The sequence below is a fragment of the Gorilla gorilla genome, chromosome 11, assembly GCF_029281585.2.
Source record: "Gorilla gorilla gorilla isolate KB3781 chromosome 11, NHGRI_mGorGor1-v2.1_pri, whole genome shotgun sequence".
In the NCBI taxonomy this organism is placed as follows: Eukaryota; Metazoa; Chordata; class Mammalia; order Primates; family Hominidae; genus Gorilla; species Gorilla gorilla.
This window is the reverse complement of record NC_073235.2, coordinates 98,544,761-98,561,640: the sequence shown is the minus strand read 5'-3', so window position 1 is coordinate 98,561,640 and position 16,880 is coordinate 98,544,761. Positions and strand designations below refer to the sequence as shown.

Sequence of the window (16,880 nt, the reverse complement as noted above, 5' to 3'; positions counted from 1 at the left end):
TTTGGCCAGGTGGCTCCAAGGAGAGGAAGCAGTGATGCATTGAGGTAAGAGAGCTGACAGATGAAACCACATGGACCCTAAGACAGAGTGGAAGGAGGGTGCCTTAAATATTGTAGGGTGTGCTCTTATCAGGTTCTGAGAATGCAGTTGGGATACAGGTTTGCTTCCTCTTGCCTGTATCATCGGAGTGATGATTCAGATAAATTTAAAAATGACTTTATTCTGAAGTATGTCTGATGTGAATAGGCTTAAATAATATCTTAGGATTAAGAGGCAGGAGACCTAAATTATTGTTCAGATACGTACCACCTAATTTAGGTGTGTGATCTTTTGCAAGTCCCTCAACTTCTCTCATTGTAGGTTTCTTCCCTTCTAAAACAAGGGAGTTGGGTTACTGAACTGCAAGAATTTTTCTAGCTCCAGACTGCTCTGATTGTCTCTAGCACTGGAAATCTAGACACAATTAGACGGCACGTTTCTAGCCCTTTAGACCTACACTGCCTAACTTAGTAGCCACACGTGGCCATGAAACACTTGAGATGTGGCTAACATGACAAAATTTTCTATTTTATTTCATTGTCATTAAATTTATATTAAGAAACTGATACTGTATTTAGTTATTGAAAAACTTTATTTATTTTTGAGACAGAGTCTCGCTTTGTCGCCCAAGCTGGAGTGCAGCGGTACGCAATCTCGGCTGACTGCAACCTCTGCCTCCTGGGTTCAAGTGATTCTCCTGCCTCAACCTACTGAGTTGCTGGGATCACAGGAACCTGCTACCATGCCTGGCTAATTTTTGTATTTTTAGTAGAGACGGGGTTTCACCATGTTGGCCAGGCTGGTCTTGACTCCTGACCTCAAATCGTCTGCCCGCCTTGGCCTCCCAAAGTGCTAGGATTACAGATATGAGCCACCACACCTGGCGTGAAAAACTTTAGTTTGTTCAAAACAACTTAGGAATGTGAATCTGCTTTTTGCAACAGTAAATTTTGTGAAATCTAAATACAGATCAAGTGTTTCCGATGAAAATTTGGCATCTGAATTGGGACATGCTGTAAGTATAAAATACTAGATTTAAGACAATATTAAAAAAGGAAGTAAAATGTCTCAATAATTTTTGTTGATTACATGTTGAAATGACAATGTTTTAGAAATATTGGGTTAAATAAAATAAATTGTTAAAATTAATTTTATCTGTGTTTACTTTTTAAAATATGACTAGTAGAACATTCGCCAATGTGCGTGGCATTTCTTTTGGACAGCTTTTACAGGACAGGTTATACTCTATAAACTGCAGTGAGTGGTTGGATTGGCATATTGGCCCTAGTTGATCATGGATGTTTTGGAGAGGAAAGCTGTGTCACCCTTTAAGGAAGACACTTGTACCAGTCTGAGTTATTACTCTCATCAGACAAAACTAGCCCCAATTACCTTTGCTAATAGTGTTTCAAGAGAGTCAGGGGATGTGAGGTCTCTTAGAGTCTCTCTGGTTCTCAGTGCTTTCAAAATTGCAATGTGCTGTAGGCACCATGAGTAAATGCACTGCGACATCTCCATCTGAGTACACTCACTATTCCTACCTCCAGAGAGGGGATCTGTTTGGAGTGAGCACCCCTGTTGGGTGGGGGGTTGAGCCACGCTCCTTCAGAGGCTGTTGGCCTTGCCTGCGTCTGGCTACCTTTAGCCTAGCCACAGGTTTCTGGTATATTCAGTTTTAGACAGGTAGTAGAGCTTGTTTTGCCTTTTCCACATGAATTCTTCAGAAGGAGGGTGTGTCAGTGGCAAGAGTTTTGAGTTTGAGGCCTTCTGCTCTGTGCAAAACCCTCCTTTTCTGCATCTATAGGGAGTAAACATGGAATCGGTGAGAATCACTTTCCTTGATCATTATGTGGTCAGTATGCGGTGACTGACGTGATGTGATTGGGGAAGTTCCCTTCCCTGGACAGAATATGGTGAGTGTCGTGCCATTACCAGAGAGGATCACCTTCCCTGGCCACATGTGGTAAGCAGTGACTGGGAACGATCATCGCTCCCAGTCAGTGTGTGATTACTAACCTGGAGTGATCCAGGAGGACCACTGTATTTGTTTGCTTGGGCTGCCATAACAAATACCACAGAGCGGACAGCTTAAACAACAGACAGTTCTGGAGGCTAGAGGCTGTTGATCAAGATATCAGCAGGTCTTGTTTCTTCTGAAACCTCTCTGCTTGCTTTGCAAATGGCCACCTTCTTGTTATGTCCTCACAGGGTTGTCCCTTAGTCAGTGTTATATGTGTCCTAATTTCTTCTTATCAGGACACCAGTCATCTTGGATCAGGGGCCACTCATATTATCTCATTTTACCTTAATTACCTCTTTAAAGGCCCTATCTCCATATATGGTCATACTCTGAGTTCCTGAGGGTTAGAATTTCAACGTATGAACTGGAAAAGAACACAACTGAGCCCATAACGACCACCATCCCTGGTCGGAATGTGTCATTCAAGGATGGTCAACTTAATGAACTGTGTGGTCAGAAGCAATGACCACAGAATGACCATCAGGTCACCTGGAGATTTCCTACTCAAGGGAATGAGAGCAGGAACATGTATCTTTGACACGGTGATGAATGAGTTTAGGTAAATGAGGTGGATGGAGGAATGTATTGACTTCTGAATTTTCCTGCAAGGCCACAGATGTACTGCCTCCTCCTCAGCACCAGGAATTCCTTGTTACTTGAACCACAGTGCCTGAGACCAAGTAAGTGTAGTTGAATGTCCTTGGGATAGTGTGGTAAGTCCTAGTTAACACATCTGACATCAGGCACAAGGGTTAACAATCTATTTAGGGTCATAAAAGAAACACAAACTATCAGCCCTGCACCAAAGAACATAAGGCAGAGGTGATCAGGCTGGGAATAGAAAGTAGGAATCAGCAGAGTTCTGATTCCTGAAGAGGGTAACCTTCTTAAAGTCAGAAACTGATGAACAGGTATGGATGAGGAGGATGGTGGTAAGCTGGAGCTAAGGCAGAAGCAGGAAAATGCAAGACATGACAATATCCCTAGGAGGCTAGCTGGTTACAGCAGAGGTATTGTGACCAAGAGGATTGGCTTACAGTGGTGCCAGAGAGAGAAAAGTCTGTGTCTAGGTGTGAAGTGATCTGGGACTGGATTAGTGACAGGGAGTATGGGGTGAGTGTGAGAAGATTGCTAAAAGCTGGCAATTGATAAAATGCTGAAATTTAGGAGGTCCAAAGTTAAACACACAACCCCAAAACCACCATAATGATGTAATCCTGTGACCCCCAAGAGGTTACTAGTTTTGGTACTGGTGCTGAGACCTCTGGAATGCAACACCTATGTTCATGAAAGAAAAGATGGGAACAGTCTCATTGCTTACGGATTCTTATACCCCAGAAAAGTTAATTCCAGTGTGTGGCATTTTATTTTCATCCTAACTTTAGGCTTCTCTAGTCAGCCCAATTGTTAGCAACAAGAAATTAGATAGATGGAAGCAATATTCTCCACTTGACAACGTTTAGGGGCAAGACATTATTAAACTGGGAGGAGGAGTTAACCTAAGTAACAACAAACAGACTTCACAAAAGGGCTGTGATGCATTCTATACCTTTATCTTGGGGAAAATGCAGTGGGAAAGGGAAACAGCTAGCTTCACAGGAATTTGCTTGGCTTACTGGGATAGAACAAGAAAACCTGTCCTTTATATGCTAACTGAACATTAAGTCTTTTGAAAGCAAGAGGACGACTCCACTCCCAGTATCCTTTCCCAAGGAAGGGTTTTCTGCAATTATCGTAAATGTCCTCTGAAAGCAATCCTAGATTACATAACTAATCCCATATATGTATGAGTATGTGTGTATCCTACACATATAAACTAGAATTATATATCTATGTAAAACATTTGTGTCTTGCACAGAACTTTGAAAATTTCCACTGTCTTCAAAGGATAACAGATCTTGAGTAGGTTGCTGAGGGCTTTCATCTTTTTCCTTAGCACCACAAATGCAAAATCGGCTATTCAGCCTATTGGGACCCTCCCTACACTGCCTTCAGTCAATGCCTCAGAAGGGACACCATTCGCGACAGCGGACGTTAGCAGTGGGGTCTAGGTTCCATAAATCCCCAACTGATGTTGACACTCCGAGGAACCTCTGCCAAGTTGTAGCAAACTGGGTTCTCCACTTACAGGGTAGGTTCCGGTCCTAAGGAAGACTCTCAAGAAGAGTCAGAAAATAGGTCTTTGGTAGGCACTGAAGTTTGGTAACTAGTCGCAGGCAGCTGGGACGAATTTTGCGGCTTCCTTCTCCCCGGTCTCCGGATATTCACACCTCTCGAACTGACCTCTCTGAAGGTGGGAAGGAGTGCACAGAGCAGGAGTTCCAGCCTCGCGCGCCTCCTCTGCAGCGCCGCCCCCTCCGCCCCTCCCTCGCGGCAGCCCGAGTGCGCCCCACCTGCGCCGCCTCGCCGCCGCGCCTCCCCGCCCCGCCTCGGGCCAGCCAGGCGCCGCACCCTCTCACCGCCGGGCCCCGCCCCGCACACGCGCCCCCGGCCGGTGCCCCGCCCCTCCCGTCACGTGACAGACCCACCCTCCGCACCCGTTCCGATTGGCTCTCCCGACCTAGGGGGAGGGATCTGGCGAACGGCGATGCCCCAGACGCGGCTGCAGTTTTCAAACCGCAAGTGCAAGCTTCGGTAGTCCTCTCCGCTGCTGTCGCCGGGAGTCACTTCACGAGAAGCCAGGTCACAACCGTCGGCCCTTGTCTGGAAAAGTAAAAGTGGATCCTGCCACGTTCGGAGCTCCCTGGCGCCTCGCCCGGCTGGAGCTAGAGAACTCGTCCTGTGGCGGCCCCCGGCGTGGGGCGGGACAGCGGCCCCCTGGAGGGGGCAGCCCCGGGAGAACCTGCGGCGGCCGGAGCGGTTAGTGTCCTGCGGGATTGGCGGGTTGGCTCGGGGCTGCGATGGAACCAGCCGCCTCGGTACAGAGACCTCATACGTGAGGAAGGAGGACCCGAGGAGGGTTTAGGCGGTACGGTCGGGCTAAGAGGGGCTTGGACTCCGCCGCCCCTGAGGTGGCTGATTGCTGCTGGCGCCTCTCCGCTTTGCGGCTGGAGTCCGGGTTCCCTGGGGTTCCGCGCAGGGGGCGGCCGGCGGTCCTCCCACCACCCTCCTCAGCCCGGGGCGCGTGTCTGTGTCTGTGCATGTCCGTGTGTCCCCGTGCGCCCTCCACCCGGCCGGCCCCGGCTCTCCCCAGGTCGCGCCAGGCAGGGCCCCCTTCGCGGCGGGCCTGCGCGGGTCCCTTCCACAGCAAGGCCACGCGGTCCCCCTAGCCTCTCCTGAGTCCCAGCTGCGGCGTGGGCGCGTTCCCATCGGGACTCGTGGACGCTTCCTGCTCCCAGCTGCCTTTCTTCTAGAGAAAGTTCGTGCTCATCTTGTGGGACGTTTTCAGTTACTGCTTGGGAACAGTGTTTTAAAACCAGCGAGAGAGCAAGACGGGCTACAGCTGTTTCCGTGATTTTCAGCGATCTGATTTTTACTTTGATGCCTTGTGACCCACTTAGTGTGCACGACTCATCCTCAAACTATACCACTACTGGATGCCAACGATTTTTGACATTTACCCAGGCTCTTTGTTTTATTGTAGGGAAAAGCGTTTCATTTGAATTTCCTCCGAGGGAGAAGTAGAGACAAAGTTGAAAGAGGCTTTATAGCAGCTGGTAGCTGGCATTAGTTTCTGTCTGGACTAGAGGCACTCTGACATCAATTTGGAAATTGGAATTAAGAAAATACGTTTTTAAAATCGTAATACTTATCAGATTTCACTAATATTTAAACACATGAGGACTGTGTATCACATTCACCGATTGTTTTGTCGAGTAATGTTTACATCTGTGGTGCTAATGATAAGCAGAACCTTGCCAGGGACGTTTGACGTGGTGTGGCCACTTTACGTTTTCAAGTCTATGAGAATGTCTGCGCGGAGACTTCATAGCTCTGTAGAAATGAGTGGCAGCGTATGTAACCTGGCATTTTGAACCCAGGAGCACAATTTTATTAAAGGAAAATAAACCTACTTTCTCATTGATAACACTGTTTTTTAGTTTTATGGTGAACTGTTCAGAAGTAATTTTCAACAAGTGCTTATTTTATAAATATTAGACCGTGTACCTCTAGGATTGTGTATTTTTTAAGAAAACTGGTCCATAGAAGCAGTGCAAAAGTTTTAAACTCATCTCCCTCGGATCCTCCTCCTCTGAGCAGATGCTCAATTAAACTTTTTCTAGTATCTTAATAATTGGAGGTATTAATAGATGTTTTATTTTTGAGATACATATTGTACATTTTAGATCTTTTTTTTCTAAAGTAGGGATCCAAAATTGAGGTGAAATATATTTGCTTACATGGCAAGACTTTTTAAAAGTAGAATTTCTGTAATTGAAGACCATCCTTTTTTGTGTGTGAATAGAATGGTTGCGGTTTCTCTTGGGATCATTGATTAGTGAATTACAATTTGGTTAAGATAGAATCTGTTTTTAGGAAGTTGGAGGTTTGACTAATCGCTGTGTTAGCATATGAGTAACAAATTTGAAGAAGATACAAGCATTTTTATGGCTGACGTTTCTAATCAGATAATTTTATTTTTAAGCTTGCTCTGTTTTACTTTTGTTAAGTGAACATTTTAACATGTTTTAAAGCTCTTTGATAATTATAAGGGAGAATTTCCTTATGAAAATATTTTTGCTTTAATTTTAGAGACACAAGAAGTCAAGGAATTCAGTTAATAACACTTTCACTTAATCCTTAAATTGCCTTAAAATTGCATGCATAGTATATTGTAATTCACATTTTCTGTATGTAAGATTGGCAGTTAAGAATAATATTCTGGCCGGGCGCAGTGGCTCAAGTCTGTAATCCCAGCACTTTGGGAGGCCGAGGCGGGCGGATCATAAGGTCAGGCGTTCGAGACCAATATGGTGAAACCCCGTGTCTACTAAAAATACAAAAATTAGCCGGGCATTGTGGCGCGCGCCTGTAGTCCCAGCTACTCGGGAGGCTGAGGCAGAAGAGTTGCTTGACCCGGGAGGCCGAGGTTGCAGTGAGCCGAGATCACGCCACTGCACTCCAGCCTGGGCAACAGAGCGAGACTCTGTCTCAAAAAAAAAAAAAAAAAAAAAAAAAAAAAAAAGAATAGTATTCCTAGGCTTACTACTTTTAAAGGATACTGATTGATTCTTCTTTTCATAAAGAAATCTTTTGCACTGTTTGGGTATTTGTTTTGTCAGAAACATTAGCAATCATTTATCTACTACCTCTCCACTTAGGAAAACTTCAAATGTCAGTTGCTTTAGTTTTTCATAATATTGATGACAAAATTCAGTGATTTTATGTTTAAGTACTGTAGTTTGTATTCTATGCTGGGCTGTTATCAAAGGCTATTTCTTTGAATATTTCAATTAAGAAATGTTCTTACAAAGTTACAAGCACGTATTTTTATCTAAATATGTTGTAATGTTGCAATTTTCAGGGCATACTTTATTAAGTTTTTTATTATCCTTTTTCCAGAACATTTAACCTCAAACTTCAGTGCCATTTAAAACATATATATTAGTTTCTTTTAATATTTATATGCATTATATTTTGGTTCATCCCTGACCCTTTGCAATTACTCCAAAAGAGGGTGTAGTGATACTGTAAGCATTGAAAAAATTTTAACAGTGAGATGGTAATTTCCTCTTTAATCCTTAAAGGCAGATTCCATTTTGCATTGTAATAGTTACTGAATAAATAGTACTTAAGCGGTGCTATTAAGTAAACAATATTTCTCAACAGAAACCCAATTTTCCATCTTGTGGGTGACAAGCACCATGCATTTGTTGCCCACCCCGGAATCCCCCACTCTATTTCCGTTTTTCAACCTTTTATCCTGGTTCACAATTACAGGTTTAATTCTTTTTCTGGAGGTGGGAAGACACAGCATTAGGCCTTAGGGTCTTGGCACAGAATCAGGCCTAGGAGTCATTGCCTGACACTTCAGCCCTTGGATAGTATATACTAGAATGGTTGGATTAGAGTTAGTTTAGCTGACTTCCTATTGTGATTTTTAGAGGATTAAGTTTATGAATTATATTTTCTGTTCGAAATATTTTAAAAAACAAAACCTGTTAGCAGAATACATATGAGGAATATAATCTCTTCCTTGAAATTGAAAATCATCATCATTTCCATCTTGATACCAATACTTCTAATCAATGACTAATTAAAAACAAATACTTCTGCCACACCAGGAGAAAGTTCTTCCTTTACTTTTGATGGACGCTAAATCTCTTTTTCAGTTTCCTAGGGAAAGCTTGCTAGCAGTAAATGCCTTAAATGCCTATGTAGAAAGGAGTTGCTTCCCTTAGAATCTTCGGGCTTACTTTGCTTCCTATTGCCTTTCCAATGTACTTCATGATGATCTAGACTTATCAGTGATAAATCTTGATAGGACATTTACCTGAATCTCCTGATTTTTGGAGGCTCTTAAAAGAGTGATGTTCTTAACTGCAGTAGGTATTTGTATTAGTAGCTTGTATTAAAAACAAGTAGCCGGGCCGGGCGCGGTGGCTCACGCCTGTAATCCCAGCACTTTGGGAGGCCGAGGTGGGCGGATCACGAGGTCAGGAGATCGAGACCACGGTGAAACCCCATCTCTACTAAAAATACAAAAAATTAGCCGGGCGCAGTGGCGGGCGCCTGTAGTCCCAGCTACTCGGGAGGCTGAGGCAGGAGAATGGCGTGAACCCGGGAGGCGGAGCTTGCAGTGAGCCGAGATTGCACCACTGCACTCCAGCCTGGGCGACAGAGCGAGACTCCGTCTCAAAAAAAAAAACAAAACAAAAAAAAAAAAAAAAAAAAAAAAAACAAGTAGCCACCTTGTCTGGAAACAGTGGTAAAAACAAAAGGTCTATTGGCATTACATTATAGTATGTGACAAAATAATTTTATCTGTGTTTCCAGACTTTGTGGCTACCTGTTTAGAACTGACATTTTGTAAGTGCAATTTAAAATAGTTACTTTATTTGTCCAAATACTGAATTAAGCAGAGACTAGCTGCATTCAGAGCTCCAGTACTGTAAATTCAAGATGGATCTCAAGTTCTCCTAACCCCTCGAGGACATGAGATATACCTACAAATTTTTTCTATATCTCATAATTCTTACAATTCAGTTCATCAAACATTTTTAAAATTCCTACCGGGTGGCAGATACCATGCTGGTTGCTTAGGCACAAAAGTAAAAGGATGCTGCCCTTTAAACACTGAACAGAGTTGCAATCTAACATGTTACATATTGAGGTAAAGAAGTATGCCAGGGATCCTCTTATTTGAAGCATAAAGGAGAAGCCTTTAAATCAACCTGTGGTTTTTAGGCAAAGCTTCCTGGGGGAGAGGCCATTCTGTGTTGAGTTTTGAAGGATGTGTAAGAAGAGTTAGCCATTTAAGGAAAGTAGAAAGGCTTTTTCAGGCAAAGAAGTATAACAAAGATGTGGTGGCAAAATATGAAATATGAGTGCGGCAGGAAATGTAGCTGGTGTATACTTGGCCTCAGAGGCCTTTATGTGTCATGCTGTAAGTACTTGAAAGCTTGTAGATACTGGGGAGCTAATGAAGGAGTCAAAACAGACAATTTGATTTTCTAAATGTCTTTATTATTGTATATTCTATTTTTTAAAAACTTTCTAATTTGATAATTTTGAAATAAATATCATGATAAATACTTTTTAAAATAGAGCTAGAGGTTTATAGAGATAGTCTTGCTTTTGTTCACATCACACTTGCTTTCTGCATTCAAGTAAGTGAAGGCCCAGATCAAGCCTAACATTTCCTTCTTTTCCTTCCTTCACTGATCTACTTCCAAATTCTTTTGGTAATTATTATAATGAGAATTAATGAAAAAAATCTTTAAAAATAAGTGAGATACCATTATTTGTAGTAGTACTGTGTGATTAAAAGCTTAATTGTGTCTTACCTTCTATTATACTTTTTATAGGATCTAATCATGTATACACATGCATATAAATTTACTTACCAGGTCCCTTAAGATTTTTTTTAAATGCTATAACCTGATAAAATGTTATGAAATGAATTTCAAATGGAGTGAGACATATAGGTAATTTAGAATCGGTAATATGAAGTGTGGTAGAAGACAAGAAAAGGCCTGGGAATTGTTGCAGTTAAAGAGAATTTGGTGGGAAATTTAGGAAGATACAAGAAGGAGCGACAGAGAGCTGACTGATAACCTGCATGTACCTTATATGAAGGGCAACCAGATGTTTGTGGAGGGCTTGGTGGACAAAGGTGACATTCATGCTCCACTATATGCAAAACTGGCCAAAGGAGAGGAAATGGAAAAATATCTTGGCTCATTGGTTCAGATGCAGTAAATAAAAGGAAAATGAACTTAAGAAATGCTTAATGGATGCCTAAAGCAGCTTGTGATGTAGGTATATTTCCAATAAATAGATGAACTTATGAGGAAATTGGTACCCATATTGATCTTTCAGAACAATGGAAAAAAATCAGTGAAACTGAGCGCTATCAGAACTAAGAAGATACATAAGTAGTTAAAACAGAAAACAAAAATACTTTTAAGAATGAAGTTTAGACTAAATTGGGATGAGAATTTTGTACATGGAAACGGTACAGCTATTCAACAATGGCAGGGAACTGCAGGGAGAGTATTTTTGGGTAGAATGTTAATTTTGTTTTGTGGAACAATAACGATATGCCCTTGTGACTTGCACTGTACCTGTGTCAGTGGACATGAGTTCAGCATATTTTAATTTTTAATCCTTGCAGCACTGGAAGATCGATTCTTTTATCATCCATACTTTAGAGGCAGCAAAATCGAAGCTTTCTTCACCAGTAAACGGGAATGCGAAGTAAATCACAACAAAATTCCATTTCACCTTCATCACACTAGAATAGCCAAAATTAAAAGTCTGAATTGGGCAAGTATTGTCAAAGTAGTGATAAACCGTCCCATCCAGTGCTAGTGGGAGTGTAAACTGGGGGTGGAAAGAAGGGGCTATGTCTAATATGTTTTATTTTTAATTTAAATGAAATATGACCAAGTAATAAGATTGGAAAGTAAATGTTTGTATATAGTGTTCCTTATCTTACATTTGAAATATTATATATTTTGTTTTCTTTTTAAATAACTGTGTTGCCGCAGATCAGGCGACTTAACAGAAGTATATTTTCTCAACAATTCTGGAGGCTAGAAATCTGGGATCAGGGTGTCTGCGGGGTTGGTTTCTTCTGAGGCCTGCCCTCTTGGCTTGTAGATGGCTGCCTTCTCCTAGTGTGTTCACATAGTCTTTCCTCTGTGTGTGTCTGTGTCCTAATTGGCCCACTTTAATAACCTCATTTTAACTTAATCACCTTTTTAAAGGCCCTGTCTCCAAAGACAGTCACATTATGAGATACAGGGGTTAGGGTTTTTCAACTTAGGAATTTGGGGGAGGACACAATTCAGCCCATAACAATAGCAAAGTTAAATAATTTAATTAAGGTCTCATAGCTGGTATGATGGATGAATGGAATTCAGACCTAGGTGTCTTTCAGTCTAAAGGTTATTCTCAGAATGCTACACTACAACCCTTTGACTCCTAGAGATGTACCCCAAAACTAGTTAGAGCTGTTTCCCCAAAGACTAAGAGATGTAGAGAAAACAATTTTACTATCTAGTTATGTGAAAGCTATAATTTTAATTTAATTTAATTTTTTGAGACAAGGTCTCCATCTATCGCCCAGGCTGAACTGCAGTGACGCATTCATAATCTGAGAATAACACCAAGAAGAGAAAATGTAGAAACTGAAAATGCTGAACTCTAATGACACTGCCTTTTGGCTAAGTAGACTATAGTTGGCATTTGAATTTAAGAAGATAAAGAACAGTACATATAAGTAGAAAATAGGAAAAAAAGGTGTCAGAGAAGGAACAAATGCTTAGCGGGTTACTACAGGAGGGTGCTAAAAGAATAATACTTGATATTTTATTAAGTAGGCATAGCAATAAGTCATAAGTGTCTTGAAATATAGTATCTGTTATTGTTTTATGAAAGCAATTAACATAATAGTTTTGATAACACTGAATGCATATAAACATCACAAATTTCCAGATACATATATGAGCTTCAGATACAGAACTTCGAAATAAAGCTTTATGTATAGATTAGTCACTCTTCCAACAAAATTATTGAGCACTTCATACATAGCAGGCTCTGTGCTAGATCCTGCCAAAGGAGGGACTCTTAAGACCTTTGAGAGTTTCTGAGTTTAGTACTGAAACATAGCCAATCCATGGAAAAAGTTCTATTTCTTGTAGTCCTTCACGTCAGTAATATAACTCACAATATGTGCATTTACCACCAAATTTCTTTAGCCATGTGAAAATAAGTTTAAAATGAATAATTATTATCTTGTCGTATTAAATTACCTATTATGTGAAACCTATAACTTTATTTACTTATTTATTTATTGAGATAAGATCTCGCTTTATTGCCCAAACTGAACTGCAGTAGCACATTCATAGCTCACTGCAACCTCAAACTTCTGGGCTCAAGTGATGCTCCTGCCTCAGCCTCCCAAGCAGCTGGGACTACAGGTGCGAGCCACTACACCCAGTTAATTTTTAAATTTTTTCATAGAGATGGGATCTCGCTATGTTGCCAGGACTGGTTTTGAACTTCTGGCCTCAAGTGATCCTCCTGCCTCAGCCTCCCAAAGTGCTCAGATTATAGGCGTGTACCACCATGTCCAGCTGAAACCTCTATAACTTTAAAGAATGGAGTTTTGTGATGAAACTAAGTGATTGTTTGCATTATAATTTTATCATAACTATTTTTTTTAATTGAGAGGATTTTTACAGTAGTTTTATTCTGAAATGAAGTCAGTAACTTCGTTCAAGTGCCATAGTGTTATGGTTTATGTGTGTGCTTTTTGTTTTTTCCTCCTTGTGGATAGAATGTGCTCTTTAAATCTTTTTTTTTTTAGTTGTATTTTATAGCTATATTTGGAGCTGTGTAATGTAATGCACATCCTGCCTGAGATAACATCTTTTCTCTGTCTTCTCTTTTTTTGCATAGGTAAAAATAAGTGACTAAAGAAGCAGACCTGGGAATCACCTAACATGTCGAGGAGGAGATTTGATTGCCGAAGTATTTCAGGCCTACTAACTACAACTCCTCAAATTCCAATAAAAATGGAAAACTTTAATAATTTCTATATACTTACATCTAAAGAGCTAGGGAGGTAAGAAAACCATATGACGTGTATGCCATCTAAATTCAAATTTTGGATTTGTGTTTTTATAATTCTATAAAACTCACTTGGGATCATTGTTTAACAATGATTAGGAAGGAAAGTTGTGATCTCTGTTGCTGTTACCTAGGGTCCAGTCTTAACTGACTTGAAGATCAAATCTGTGGAGGGTTTAGTGAACTTACATCATACATCCTACCTAGCCTCAGAGCCTCTGATAGGAGGTCTCTGTCCTTACATGAGGCTGTGCATGGGAAGAGGCAGCTTAGCATAGTGGACTGCCGAGTTCAAGTTTGGACTCCACCAGTTACTAGGTGTGTGACTTCAACTAAATAACTGTACCTCTTTTTTTAATTTTTGTTTGTGGCGGGGTCTCACTCTGTTGCTCAAGCTGGAGTGCAGTGACATGATCTTGGCTCACTGCAACCTCCTGTGTCCTGGGCTCAAGGGATCTGCCACCTCAGCCTCCTAAGTAGCTGGGACTACAGGCACACACCACCACAATGGGCTGGTTTTTTGTAGAGACAGGGTTTCGCCATGTTGCCCAGGCTGGTCTCCAACTCCTGGGTTCAAGCAGTCCTCTGGCCGTGGCCTCCCAAAGTGCTGAGATAATTGGTGTGAGCCCCTGCGCCCTGCCTACTGTACCTCTTAGTGCTGTCGTTTCCTCTTCTGAAAAGTAGGGGTGAAGATAATTGTGTCTGTCTTATATGGTTGTTATGAGGATTAAGTTAGTTAATATTTGTAAAGTGCCTAGTACAGTGCTCTGTAAGTTTTTGTTAAATGAAATATTTTTTTAAATTCCTAGGGTATTGTGCTTGGCTTAAAAAAAAAAAAAAGAAGAAGAAGAGATAGGGAGATTCTCCCCCTCTCCTAAGTTGAACAAAAAGAATGAATTCATATTTCATAGTCTGATTCTGTGTCACAACAAATGAGTGGTTTATAGGTAAAAAGCCTTTACAAATTGTTTTCTCTTAACCAGTGTATAAACTCTGTATGGCCAAGGAGTGACATGATATTATGAAACCATTCTGTACTACCATTTTAATATATGAAAAGTTATAAAAGATATACCAAGTTATTTAAGTTATATATTCAGCATCTTTTGAGCTTTAAATTAAAGGTGCTTAATGAAGGGTTGGAAGATGGTAGTCATCATGTATTTTCAGTTTGATTTTAGTTCTGGAGGTAAATGTTTTGTTGTATGTTAAATGGTTTACTAAGTCCATATTTGTGTTGATAAATGTGCAGCAAAACAGTGTGATTGATTTTTGTCTTTGAAAATCTCGATGTGAGAAGAAAAGTTGACTGAATCATGAAAAGTAATTTCATTCTTGGTGGCCTTTTACCTTAAGGGCAGAGGCAAGTCCTGGCTTTTTCACGTTGCAGATGTTGGATGCAGCCTTTCTTTTGCAAAATAAGAATTATAATATCTGGCCAGGTGTGGTGACTCACGCCTGTAATCCCAGCATTTTGGGAGGCCGAGGAGGGTGGGTCACGAGGTCAGGAGTTCGAGACCAGCCTTGCCAACATAGTGAAACCCTGTGTCTACTAAAAATACAAAATTAGCCAGGCATGGTGGCGTGTGCCTGTAGTCCCCGCTACTCAGGAGGCTGAGGCAGAAGAATCACTTGAACCCGGCAGGTGGAGGTTGCAGTGAGCCGATATCATGCCACTGCACTCCAGCTTGGGCAACACAGTGAGACTTTGTCTCAAAAAAAAAAAAAAAAAAAGAATTATAATATCTACCTCACTGACCAAGAATTAAATACAAAAGCACATTTCATAATTCCTGGCATACTAATTTAATGTGCAAAATATTTGGGTGTTTTAATGGTGTATTAAAAGATAGAGTTTTTAGAACCTTTTAAAATGTTTTTAAGAAATTGTTCTAAATCTTAATTACTTCACTTTGCATTATAATAGGAAGAAAGGGTTTTTTTTTTTCTTTTTTTCTTTTTCTTTTTTTTAAGTTTCCTGTATCTCACATTGAACCATAGAATCTCTGCATTGGAAAGACTTCAGTGGTCCGTGGTCTTACTAATACAATGTTTGTATGCAGTGCAGCAATCTTTCCTATAATTTCCCCAACAAACTGTTATCCAGCCTCAGTTTGAATGCTTCAGCGATGGGGAAATGAATATTATGCAAGTCTTGAACAGTACACACAATAAAAGTCACTTTCTTTTCTATTTTTCTGAGTTACTATTTGATGAGTAAATTTACTTACATTTTTTAAATTAACTTTTCAAAATCGGGGACATTATAGGAGCTAAAAAATCTGTAAAGTATTTTTGCTTTGAGGGCTTTGGATAATAAACTTTGAGGACGATATTAATAATTCTAAATTGCTTTATAAATGAGGTGCCATCATAAATAAAGTTGAATTAGGCATACTTTTTAGAATTTTAGATCAAAAACTCATGATAGAATTTGATTAAAGCAAATTTAGATTGATTGCTAAATTCCCATTTTAAAATATCTTTATGAAAGAGACCAGGTAACATCTTTCTTTTGAATTGATATGGGCTAATGAGTCACATGGTAAATATTGATATGTTTAATTATTAGATCTTGATAAATTAGAAATCATGGCTTTTCATCTGCCAAGAATGTACTGAAAGTTCTTTCAATATTGTTACCAATTTTAATATCCTATGCTTTTGTGAAATGGAAATTAGAATCATAATCATTTCTTCTGAGGTTTGTACATTTTGAAAGTTATCTTTCTGAATCAACTTTTTTATTTCAGAGTGTTAGTGTTTAATAATTTATTTTCCTTTAGCAAATTAAAGGAAATTATGTAAAAGTTAACAGTTCATTTTTTACTATTCTCAAAAAACTTGAATTGTTCCTGTTTTTTAACATGTTGGGTAAGTTTTTTCTACCCCTCCCCCAACTGAGGCAAAGGTTTCATAGGACTTCTTGTGGTGAGAAGGGTGAGGCAGATTCAGAAATAAACGTCAGCTTCCTTTGTGGCTTACCCTCCCGCCTCCTTTCACATTTTATTGTGTATTCTAGAATGCAGAAGGGGAATGCAGAAGGGTAACTACTAGACCTTTTCACTGCTGGGAAATCTAGTTAGCCTTGCCTTTTTAGGGTATGACTTAAGGATTATTTTTAAATGCTTTAACTTTTCTTAAATGTTTCAATTACATTTGGAATAGAAACATTTTAAAGATCGTTTTTTATACTTTTAAACTATAGCATTTTAGAATGGAAAACAAATATTTGATTTTTTTCCTAAGTCATCTGATAATTATGGTAAAAATGTTTACCTTCATAGTATATAAATGAATACACACACATATATATAATTTTATTGGAATCTCAATCTTTTAAGAAATACAAACACTTTAAGTACAGGATACAGAATAGCACAGTATATGGTATTATAGTGGGTACATATTTCTGGCATTCATTCAACAGATATTTCAGTTCCTATTATGTGTTAACGAACTGTACATTTTATAATTACCATAATAATTAGGACAGACATGGTCCCTGCCCTCATGGAGCTTTTACTTAGTGGTGAACATTGACAAATAAATAAATCATTATCCACATCATTTGGTCACCTTT

General features: G+C 40.0%; 1 protein-coding gene across 3 annotated transcripts in view; it reads left to right on the top strand.

The window, feature by feature from the left end:
* Positions 1–4,665: 4,665 nt before the first annotated feature.
* Positions 4,666–16,880, top strand: part of STK17B (serine/threonine kinase 17b) — a 36,239-nt gene continuing 24,024 nt past the window's right edge. The window contains exons 1-3 of one of the 3 annotated variants that reach the window (XM_055379310.2): positions 4,666–4,918; positions 10,836–10,987; positions 13,127–13,292. In XM_055379310.2, coding sequence (XP_055235285.1) covers positions 13,171–13,292 — 122 coding nt within the window. In that variant the 5' untranslated portion in view covers positions 4,666–4,918; positions 10,836–10,987; positions 13,127–13,170. The remainder of the gene's footprint in view (positions 4,919–10,835; positions 10,988–13,126; positions 13,293–16,880) is intronic. The other 2 variants (XM_055379311.2, XM_004032985.5) reach the window with 2 other exon arrangements.